The 12,281-nt window shown below is 32.8% G+C and overlaps 2 protein-coding genes across 2 annotated transcripts in view; both read right to left on the bottom strand.

Moving 5' to 3' along the window:
• Positions 1–9,904, bottom strand: part of LOC140754857 (uncharacterized) — a 32,707-nt gene extending 22,803 nt beyond the window's left edge. The window contains exon 1 of the mRNA XM_073090008.1: positions 9,691–9,904. The gene's annotated coding sequence lies outside the window, so the exon portion shown is untranslated. The remainder of the gene's footprint in view (positions 1–9,690) is intronic.
• Positions 9,905–11,013: 1,109 nt separating this feature from the next.
• Positions 11,014–12,166, bottom strand: LOC140754796 (STING ER exit protein). Its single transcript, XM_073089904.1, has 2 exons — positions 11,739–12,166; positions 11,014–11,439 (listed from the first exon to the last, which is right to left on the bottom strand). The coding sequence occupies exons 1-2, from the start codon at positions 11,999–12,001 to the stop codon at positions 11,052–11,054; spliced, it is 651 nt and encodes a 216-aa protein (XP_072946005.1). The 5' UTR covers positions 12,002–12,166; the 3' UTR covers positions 11,014–11,051.
• Positions 12,167–12,281: the final 115 nt, after the last annotated feature.

Genomic DNA, 12,281 nt, shown 5'->3' on the forward strand with positions numbered 1-12,281 from the left:
TGAAGTAAGTATGTAGTTACTTACGACTCGAACGTAGTAGTATTATTAGTAGTTTGTCCAGTGGCCGTGGGCGGATGAGTTGCAGAATGCCGCCCGCCCACCGCTAGGCTCCGGCCTACTTTGGTTTTGTAACTCGGCGCCACTCCAATAGCTTATGAACGCCTGGTACCTTACTGTTCGCTTGATTTACATATTATTACCTGAAACTTTCTAATTCTAATTGGAACATTATTTCTTCTTCCCACTTGATAATCAAAGGTAGCAAAATATGAGCTAGATTTCTGTTGACGTATGTATTAAAAGCGTAGGATTTGGATTCAATAGACGTTGGCGAAATTTTGAATTATTAGGCAATATAACCGGTAAAGCAACAAACTTGGTAATTATTAATACCGCAATCAGAGTCACGTATATCCATGACTTGTAATACTAGGGTCAGACCATGAGTTTACACTCATTAAATGCTGTATCATAATCAAATATGGTCCTAATTACTAAAATTCACTTTAACAGAACTGTTCTTACCTCTGATATCATATAATTTGATATGATAAGGTTGAGTCGCTGAATTAAGAATCGTATGGTGTGATGATGTGATGGATTACCGACAAAATTTCGTAAGCTGATTCGTCTGGAGTTTACATTAAGACTACTTTTAAATTTGTAAATCGCACTCAAGAATCTTTCTAGTGAGATAAATTGCCGCTTTTCCGCGAAAATATTAGATGTTTTTCATTCGGAATGTGTAATACACAATACGCTCTAGATTGGTTCAGCTGAAGGTTGAATACCGTCAAGAATAGATTTTGCCGGATTCAAGCAATGAACCTATATTTTTATTTTACGAGTTATGCTATTAAAGTATGTTTTCATTGAATGGTACGGTTGTACAGAATTTGTAATGGTTTCGATTAAAAAGGACGGATTTCCAGAAATCCTGTGAAGGTGGTAGAACCCTTTGTGGTATGACTCCAGCGGCACCACCGCCACACCTATTTCTGCCTAATAACAGCAGTGTTAGGCGCTGCTGTGTTCCGGTTTGAAGGGTGTGGTAACGGAGATATACTTTTTCGAGGCGTTCCAGCTTAGTCCTCAGGGGTAGCGGCGCATCTGTGACCGACCTCAGGTAGATATATCTAATCCTATCTGGGGTTGATTACAGATGTCCACGGGCGGCAGTAGCCATTTACCATCAGGTGGACTGCATGCTCGTCTGCTACTTCTATATTATTAAAAAAAATCGTGAATTTTGCAAAATGGCCTATATTTCCCCGAATAAACCACCTGATATAAATTATTTGCAAACGGACATTTATCAACACGTAAAAAGTTCACTTAGAAAAATAGTCGTACTTAGTTATCTTGTTATCTACACTAAGTTAGACAGATAATGATACTTTAACTTCACAAATCAACAATAATATTCTGGCACAAATACCAAGCCGTGGCAATGTAACCGTCATACTTGGACACCGATCTTAAAAATCGATCTATTTCGATCCCAATTCCTCTTAAGAAATCGAATAGATCCAAGAATTCTAACAGTGATGTCTTTAATGATTCACATCTAATAATAAGGAAATGTTTAAACGGAACTTTTATGTTTTTCTAGAGAATGTTAAAAAGAAATACGAAATTATCATTCCTTGAAACTCTTTGGGTTTCTCTTAAAATTATAAATAGTTTGCCAATCAAGAAGTCCAAGAGTTGACTTACAAATTCTCTGTTTGATTTCGGTCTTCTGTCATCGTTAATCAATTGTTTTATTACTCATAGTTAATCAATTATTTTACTTTTAAAGGAAACTATTATACTTATTGTTAGTTCAGATCAAATTCAACATCGGAACCTCTCGCCTACAATACAAATCATTTATTTCATTCACACATACACAATTTCAAGGAGGTTTAGTTCTCGAGTATGAATGGATACATGAATAAATATATAGACATGTTTTTCAATTGAAGGTTCGTTACGTATGACAAGTGTTGGCCTTGTCTTCGGATTAACATTCAGTAGTGCTGATTATTACCTGGTTTAAACATATTTCTGTGTTTAATGATGTTTAGATTGCCAATATTGTAGAAAATTTACTATACTTAGTAGTCTTAGTACCCTAAAAGCAACGTTTGAAAAGGCCAGGTTTACAAATAAAATTTAAATATTCCAATTAAAGTAAAATCGTTAAGATCGCAACAGGTGGAAATGAAAATAATATGAACGGTTTTGTAGATATATCATTATTAGCAACTCATGCAATACTGACGATTTGAAAGTTCCTACATCCAAGTTATATTTTAATAATCTCTTATTATCTTAATAGTCTTAAATTATAATATTGATAAAAAAAATAGGAACGAAAAATCAACTTGAGTATGTGTAAGTAAATGCTTTTTATCTCTTCTTCGCAAATTGTATTTCAAAGAGCATGATAAAAATTAAAATGGCAATGAGTTTAGCAATTAAACCACCATCTACAGTACCTACAACAGATACGTTAACACGAGTAACAAAATAAAAGCCAAGGTTATCTGTCTCTGCTCGGCGAACGAAAAAATAAATTTAGTGCATACGAAACAGGTCAGACGTGTTTTTGGGTTGGGGTCGTCTGTTTTAGCCGTACAAAAATACAAGAGTGTTTTAAATCGGTACGTGGGTATAAATTCTATTCCAGAAACAAAACCATTTATATCGCAACAGGTGGAAAAGAAACTAACATGAACGGTTTGTGAAATAACTAAGATTCAGAAATTGATTTAGGTGAAGTAATTGAGAAAGCTAATTGAAATAATGACAATTAGAAAATTACTCTTCCTCTTTAAAATTAAAATTACAATCAAACTAAACAAAAAAAGCTCATGTCGAACATAATTAGTGAGTAGGGAAGGTATAATGAACACCTTTTCAATAACGACAGAAATAGAATTATTCTTCAATGCATTTGAGACTATGATTGAGATTTTACTAATTATTAGAAAAGGTCTACTCATCTAGTCTGAAAGGCCAGTGATGTAACTTCCTGAGTCAGCGGCGACGAGGAAGCCCAGTTGGCAGCGCGGCCAACAGGTATCGTTAGAAATAAATGTATAGTGGCGGTACTGCGAAAGCTAAAATTAATTTGGCATTATTATATCAGCCTCATATTTATAACTTAGTTTACTTTTACTGATGATGATAAATATGAAATCGACAGGTTGTAATAAAGTTAAAAATCTGAACAAAGTTTTTTAATGCAAATTAAAGTAAAAATTACGATATAGATATTCCTACCTAACCTGACCTAACCTACATATTTAAAAAAAAATATATGAAAAATTGTCAAATAAAAAGTTTTTTTTTTAATAAAAGAAAAAGAGGGATATGTATAATAGTGTAATTATCAAATTAAGTAGAGAAAAGCCAGTCATGATTTCTGAATAAACTCTAGGTTCAAATACCGTACTGTCAAGTATGTTAGGTTTGAGTATACCTGCGGAGATTCGTGAGAAATTCTCACGAATCTTTGTTGAATTCTCAGATTCTTAGATCTCACGAATTCTTGTAAGAAATTAGTTACATAGAAACAATTCGGTCGTTTGATTTAAACGTTACAAAGTATTATAACAGATATATATCTAAAAGTGGTACGCGTGAAGCAGTAATAACAATACAGTCAATGATTAAACGTTAAATTAAACATAATAACAAGTAATAATAATCAACAAGTATGATATATGTACTAATATCCCTAAAAAGTCATTAGAAGTTTGTAAGAAGATGCAAATTTACAAAGACAAAACATAGAGATTATGACACATATTATTTTTTTAATATTCTATATAGTATACCTTCTTTGGTAACTGTTTCTTTCCTCATGCCATAGTAGGTATATTACCTTCCATGGTAAGGTTTGCAACAAATGATTAATGATCATGCCAATTTAATAGCTCAGTCACGACTGTTATATGGCCAAATATCGATACGTGTTTCAAATGACAATTACATTCAATCGGATATACAAAGCATACGAGTCGGTTACAGTGGCACGTATTAATATCATCTTCTGAGGTTCAATGACACTGAAGAAACAATTAACACTGATGTTTCGTGAGTCATTTTTGCAAATTGTATGGTTATATTTAAGTACTTAAGTATATTTTAACTACTGTTATATTTAAAGTAACTAACTTAAGTAGCTTGCTTATATAATTAAAATATAACATTCGTTCAATTACATATATTAAATTGCACTAAGCAAGTTACTGAGTTGTTCTACAAAACTTTCGAAATGTATCTAATACCAATTTTATATACTCGTAGTGTCAATTTTATATGTCGGTTTACATGCACATTGTAAATTAATTCTATTTTTGTCCAAAAGCCTCAAAAAAGTACAATTAAAAAAAAATCTAACACTAGCAATAAAGGTTTTTGTACCACATAGACTACATTCATACTTGAACATTTACAAGTAACTTGATAATGTTGAGTGTGCAAGACCTTAAGATGAATGACCAATATTGACCACATCAGGATGACACAACCATCTGTTTGATGATGCACAATAAGAATGATTAACGCTGTTTGTTTTTATTTCTCCGAAGTCACGGTTAGTTGAATGTGATTTAATATTATCCCCTTGTTTTGTTTAGCCGTAATGCCCTGAGACCCTGACATGAATAACTTGGTATTTTAGGCCTTCTGTAGGCAAAATAAGTGACACATTATTTATTCCACGTATACAAGTGTGGTAGCCTAAAATGACCTTAGACAGCTAGACTGTATTGTGAAGCATTGAGGAAAATTTAAATGTACACTTGTTGTTTTAGATAAGCCTATTTTTAATAATAATAAAAGTAATTTTATCAAAAACTACAATGCTATTGGCAATGCAACAAGTGGAATCAAATGAAAGTGAAGCATTATCATTGTACGCCAAGTGTGTGGAACTTCGCTCATACTGAATGTTATTTTGGCAAGATGAGAGAAACAAGACCATCGCTTTGTGCGATTTCGAGAACCATTATCTAAGTAAATTATTATCAAAGCGGTCTTTAAATAGGTGAAGCTTATTCTGATTGTTGTCTTTTGATCTGCATATGAAAATCGTAGTCTAATTTATGTATCCTCCTTTCACATTTACAATCCTGAAATTATTGAGTATTTCAATGTAAGTAATAAGTAAGAAATAAGTAATTCGTGTCTTAATCTTTAAACCGACGAAGTGGTGTCAATGAACGAAAATCTTCTGAACTCTGTTTTTTGAGTATTTGCCCGTTTCCCCGGCTCCCTATGATCCACGTCGATGGAGCCGGCCGTGGATAGGCGCCAAGTTTTAATATTAGCGCACCCGAGAGCTGATGTCATCGTTTCCACACTGTTTACACGCGATTCCGAATTGTTTTTCTGGTTGGAAAGGACGAACCGGTTTTGGACTCTTGATCGGACTTTGCAGTCACGTGCGTAATGCAAAATTGTTCAAAGAAGTCGAAATAAGAAGCTTCCCACGCATCTGTACACAAAAAGGTGTCAAATACATATTGTTCTTCCAAAAGTAACCGTACAAACGTGACATATTTTTTCAACTTCTTTTGTCTGCCGCATTAACCTTAGGCAGATTAGTTTCAAGAAATAATCGATTTATAATGTTAGTCGCGTAGGTCGTAATCACACCTCGTTCAAAGTAGCTCGGGTTTCCTTTATTGACGGAACCGCTGCATCTATGCCAATTGCATTTGGCACGGACGCATAGAAGGTGACAAGCAACGTTTTCCTTGCATTTCTGATTAAACCCGTTCTTATAATGCCAGACTACTTATCAGGCTCCTTATTAAGCAGACTGTCCTTCCCATTGTGCTTATTACCTTCGGCATGTTTTATTCGGCATTACAATAATAAATTAATACATTTTTAACTTTAAATGGTTTCTTGTAAGTATATTACTGTCACTGTTAAGGTAAAAATAACTTTATAACTAGTTTTATCGTACCATAACATGATTCTTAGGAATAATAATCATTATTCTAGACATGAACATACGATTATATTGAAATTGAATATATTAAAGAACTGCAGTGTGACATCATATATCTATATGTTTTTATTCATATCTCATTCATGCGATTTATCATGAATAACGATGTATTTAATGTTACGTTGATCTTAACAGCCATTGTAAAGTTCCTTGCGCTTGCCGCCTCTAATGTTTTTAAAAAGGCACAATCTGGGGTTTTGTGTCTATTTAAAAGTAAGAAACGCCATTACTTATTTCATGTTATGTTTATTTAGGGCTACCATTAGTCACATTATTGTTTTCTCATACATTACAGATAAGTATTTCATGTATGATCGTTACTCATTTAAAAATGTTTTTTTTATTATTCATATAATTATTCCACTTTAATTTTCCTTAAATTGAGTCTGTTTTTCGCTAGGTATTAAACGATGTACTTCATTCACAAATTGTGACAGCGCATAATTCTCATGTTCCTTCCTTTTGTTTATTTTATCACACATTCATTGTGATGTAACAAAACAAGAATGCTTAGCCGCAAACCTTTCGTGCAACAAAAGGAAACAAAAAATTAGCGGATCGCGAGTTGGTTATGGTTCTGTAAATCTACGCCTGCTAATGTGCTGTATCATTTTTCAAAAATGTGTACTTGGATTCCTTTGAAGAATATGGGAATACAATTGCATATTTCGTAATTTTTTACTTTATAAAAATGTTATATCTTAAGAATAGATATGTGACATATGCTTTTCGTCCTATAGAAACGATCTCATATCCTATTTGTATTACATCTAAGTATAAATCTATTGTTTATTACTACATTATCGTGAAACCTTATTAACCGTTACTATTGCAAAAAATCTTATACTCTATTAATGCAAAAACAGAGAGCAAAACATTCATCTTTTAGATTATAACTACAAAATTTATCCAGTCGCTTTATTTTGTTAGTTCATTTTGTATTCTGAGGAAGATCTCTAAAATCCAAAGCAAACTGCAACATTGTTAAGAAATTCGCACTGATGCGATGCGCTGACGCATAAATCCTTGTGGTTTTCAACATTTCAAACATTCGATACTTACCGAAATAGCTCTGAGCAATATCGGTTTAAAGACCAAGGCGAGATTTCAAAAAGTCCTGGAATTATTTGTCAGAGACTGATTCATTCTAATTGTTATGACTTATGACATGACACTATCAAGACTTGAAGTTAAACAAGCCTGAATAAATGTTGGCACGTAGACAGATTTATTGGAACACTGGAAGTGTTAAAATTCCATTTGTCATAGATTTATAGTCACATTTAAAACGTTATTGGATTGTTTCCACATCTCTAGTTATTAATAAATCCTTCATAATAATATCGTAATCGTTAACTCTGAAAAATAGCTTGTCGGTAAAAATACACAAAAGTTACGAGTTAAAAAATAAGTTCAGCTTCTTAACATTACAAAAACTCTGTTTACGTTACACCCATATTACATATATATTACATACTACACCCATTATTAATAATAAATCTATTCAATGCGTGTACCAAAGTCGGAATTTTGACAATTTCTTCATACAAGACATTGTTTTTTTTCGACCTTTGATAGGCAAAATTGATCACCTTATTAACAAGAGCGCTAGTAGAGACATTCTCTCAAGCTACTCGCATATTCTATAACATTAAGTTTGATAGTCTATTATTATTCAATCAGCATTGCACTTGTTTTTACAGTGTCGTAAATGGAACTATTGCTTATAAAATATAAGTATTCGGTCATAAACTTAACCGCTTTATTGCGTCATATCAATACATTAGTTAAATAACATTGGTATTTTCATTTGATACATATTTCAGCATAAGTACCTACTAGGATCTAGGATCATCACTTGAAGACACGCGTATTTCTATGTTCAAAGCGCTCAATACGGAGAGGTTAGGTTATGTTAGAAAATTGCTTATAGCTACCACCATCGACAATAAGTTTATCCAAGGTATATTTTGGTTTCATAAGAAAATAAACGAGTCGTTTTAATGTCCTTTTAGGAGCTAAATCCTGATTTAATTTTGGACCATATTTGGAAAGCGAGTCGGGCGAATCCATTATTTGCAATGACAAAACTAATTGACTGTTTTAATGATTGCAGTTGGGTCACTATATTGGTAATTGCCACTTTGCTGTTGGCTTATTTATTTTTTGTCGCATTATGAAAAATCATGATCTGTTATGAAATCTAGGCATTTATTCTATAGCAATTATACTCGTATATAGTTTTTATATATCGTTGTTCTATTCAGATTCTCACTTGTCTTCTAATATGTTTCTATTCAATTCCAATTTATTGTGTACTCATAAATAATTTGACCTTGCATTTTATTATTATTTTATCATTAGCATTACTTTAGCTTCACAAGTTTTTTTAAAGATTTTTTTTAAGGATTCTTATTGTAACACGGCACAAGACCTAATTAATACCAAAAGTTAGCACAACATATAATCATCTTGGCCAAACCCAATGACTACTATAACTCAACCGTGCCATTTATGAACATTCTGGGATGTTGTTTCGAGAATACTTTTTCATTTTCATTTTTGTTACGTCCAGATTTAGCTTGCTTTTAACTAGTTTTTTTACTGCCTGTCTAATGACTATAACGCCCAGTGCTCATATTATTACTAGCTATACGTTACAGAATGGTCTTGAATCTGACTTCATCTCTATTCCAAAGTGTATGATTTCATCACACATAATATAATTTTTATGACAACTTGTTAAATATATTTCTGTCTACATACAAGGGCGTACTTTAAACGCTATTGTGAGTGAAAAAATTGCACGAGTGGGATTTTATCAACCGTTGAATATTTCATTCGTCGTAGTTTCATGGTTTAATTCTAGTTTCACTTTCTTTCTGTACTTTAATTCGTAGCACATGTTTTCTGCCTTATTTTTGTCTTTGAACTGTAAACGCTTTGGAAATACTCTATTCTCGGTCTTTTCAGTGAGTGGTTGCTGTCAGCATCATTTCATACTCCCGACGTTGTCTTCAGTCAACAGCCGGCTAATGGCTTATCTTGAATAATGAGTCTCATTAAAGTTAAATAACTACTCAAACTATGTAGTACTACTTAAATTACTAAAAATGTAAGTCGGTAACTAATATGCGGGAAATCAAACCAAGTAGGACCAATATTTAATCTTGAACACACTTGATCGTAAGTAGCTTAGTACTTCATGTAGCATGAATAAATACTAACTATCAGCTGTAAAATTTTGATATACAATATACATAACAATTCAAATTTTAAAACAATGAGATTTGCTATAAACCTATCGGTACGAGTAACAATATACCTACAAAATAAATTGAACATTTGCACATACGAGATAACTATGCAAATAAGTTAATTTAGAAAGTCGTTTCGCTATCTAAAGAATAATAGACAGATTAATGTTCACAATACCGTAGGTACTTTCAACTTAGCTTCGAACGAGTCTTATAATCCCATTTATCATCCTAGGCCAGGCCTTATACTTACACGTCTTACACGGACATAACGGCGACCATACATCTCTATAAAAGGCAACGAACTACTTATCTATCAGAAAAATCTCGTCTTTACCACGTTTTAGTGATATTCGCCTCATATATCACGTCAGCGTTGTAAAAATACACTAAACATGCAAATTAAAATTCGCTACTTACTTCTCACTAAATTTCAACCTCAAAACGTATTGAATACAAATAACACAACACTAAACACTTATTTCGAAGCACTAGACGTTATTTAATTATCATCACACTTAACAGAGGTCTGCGAGGTTCTGATTACCGAAAAATATGTTTCGATTTTTCGTCGAATCGTCTGCGCGTGCGATTCAAAAACGTTCGCGCGCGGAATGAAGTAGAGCTGGCGCGCACTTGTTGAACGTAGCGCGGGAAAATGTACGGAAACGTCATAAAAACTATTTTCATCCTGCTCGCACGTTACTTTTCTGTTGATCGCTTATTCATGGCTTATTCGTTTAATTTTAAAAATTAATTAATAATGATATTAAATAAAATACTTTTAACATCAGTGCCAATAAGTGCAATAAATAATGCTACATTATATTACAAATTACAAGTACTCGCATAAAGTTTGAAAACTCAAGAAAGAATCGTGATGATATTTTTTAAAATTTATTGATCAAATAGTATTTTGGATTTCATTCTACATTGAAGCAAGTCATAAGTACATAATTCAGTCAATTAATTCAAATTGAGTAACATAGATGTCACTGCCATCGTCATATTATAATGCATTGTTTTACTAGTGTATGATGTAGTTCTAAGATTATTTACAGATGGCGTTGTACTCTATAAATATTTTTTAACTTCTGACACTAAATTTGTTTTTATTTTGTGCTTCAGAGTAGTTCAGTTTTACGTTCAAACTATAAAAGTAATAATAGCATTTTTTTATGTAATATAATACATAACCCTACAAGGGCACGAATCTCTAGCAATTCTCTAGTAGTTTGAAATTCATATGGGAACAAAAGCATAATTATGTAGAGGAGTTAAAAAATACAAATCAAAGTATACATATTTTGATTAAAATTTTTATTTCATACCATCTGAGTGTATTGTTATGAGTACACCAAAGTAGTATTAAATTGAACCATCTTAACAGCTTAGGACTCTTTGGTTCCTTTGCCTTTAACCTAAAGGTCTTTATAGTAGACACCAATCTTAAAACTGGAATACTGTAGCAATTCCATTATTTATACAGGGTGAATTCTTCAAATAGGCCTTCAGCACCAAATCCGGAACTAGGATACTGTCATACTAATCTTTATCTTTCAGCAGGTTTCACTAATCCTTATAGTTTCAGATTTGGCCCTGAAGGTCTATTTAAAGAAATCACCCTGTAAACCATGTATTGTTATCAAAATTAAATAAGATTTATTCAATTAAAAATTGACTGCAATTATACCTCTTTCTGCCCCACTACAGCACACAAATTTCTCCAATTGATGTAATATTATATTACATTAACAATCTAATAATATTTTTATTAAAAATTACTTATCAATCAAAGTGCCCCTAACTCTCTTCTCCGCAGTGCCCTGTGATGGCTGTTCCGTCTGCCTTTTATTCATTCCCTTTCTTTCTAGTTGCTTCTCAATAATCCTTGCGTTGTTAGCATAACTGTCTGCAACCTCTCGTGCCTCTATCTCATCTTCCTCTTCATCAATCGTGGAAACCGTAACGGAGCTGAACTTCCCCATGTTCTTCGTATGTTTCGTTACCATGATCTTCTTGGGTTGTGCTAATGTGACCTGCTTGTAGATGTCCGTTACAGCGCCCTCTCCAGCTGACTGAACGAGAGCTCCGCTCATAACAAATACGATGTTGTTGTTGTGATCGTGCTTGTAGTAGATTGGTATTGCACATTTCTTGCATTTTAACCTGTAATGATAACATATTGTTAAGTATTTTATAAGTCATTTTTATGTGTGTTTTTCTCTTTAGCATACATAGCAAAAAGTATATTAAATTATAGTTATGGTAATAAAAATTAAAAAGTTACGATTTCTTGGATCAATATCTATGTTTAATCAACTATAAACATATTACCTTAAAGACTTTTTCGTTTTGTTTAAATCCTGGTACCATCAATAATAATTAAAGGTTTTTTTGTTTAGTTCTAAACTTTAAAATTGTAAAATTACAAAAATCACGTTAGAGCTGTGAAATATTAAGCATACCTGTACTGTCTCTCAATTCCTTTCTCGCGCTTCAAGTAGACAGTTTCATCTGGGTCTGATGTTATCTTGTGTGCGTGTTTGGACCCATCTATGACCCTGGCGCCATCTGTCGGCCGCAGGGGCAGACGGTCCAGGGTGCAGTCCAGGATCAGAGACATCTGCCCACAAATACAGTAGTAGATGTGGAGCGGTTTGGTCTCGTTATACTCCTCTTGGTCTTTCGTGTCTGAACACACTATAGATCTTGACACTACTTTCGGCATTTTAGTATGTGTGAATGCAATTTATGTATTGCCAAATTTACGAGTCTGTTAAGTAATTTAAAGAATTAAATAAAATATTGAGAATTGAGATTCTCTTTCTTTGAAGAAGAAATCTTGTTTTGATAAATTTCACGTTGACTATAGTTGACACTGTTGACTGACACTGACACTGACAGTGGCTTATGGATAGAATTGTACTTTTTATAACACGATTTAACTGTCCTGGAAACTTTGTTTTTTGCTAATTTTATGAATATTATGATAAAAAAAAGATAAATTA

This window comes from Epargyreus clarus, unplaced genomic scaffold (genome assembly GCF_041222505.1).
Source record: "Epargyreus clarus isolate Ecla_fem2 unplaced genomic scaffold, WU_Ecla_fem_2.2 ptg000031l, whole genome shotgun sequence".
NCBI classification, from domain to species: domain Eukaryota; kingdom Metazoa; phylum Arthropoda; class Insecta; order Lepidoptera; family Hesperiidae; genus Epargyreus; species Epargyreus clarus.

Excerpts from the sequence above, each read along its gene's own strand:
- LOC140754796 (XM_073089904.1), bottom strand. The coding sequence starts at position 12,001 with ATGCCGAAAGTAGTGTCAAGATCTATAGTGTGTTCAGACACGAAAGAC. Across the intron at positions 11,440-11,738 it reads GGAATTGAGAGACAGTACAG|GTTAAAATGCAAGAAATGTG; the intron begins GTATGCTTAATA and ends TTATCATTACAG.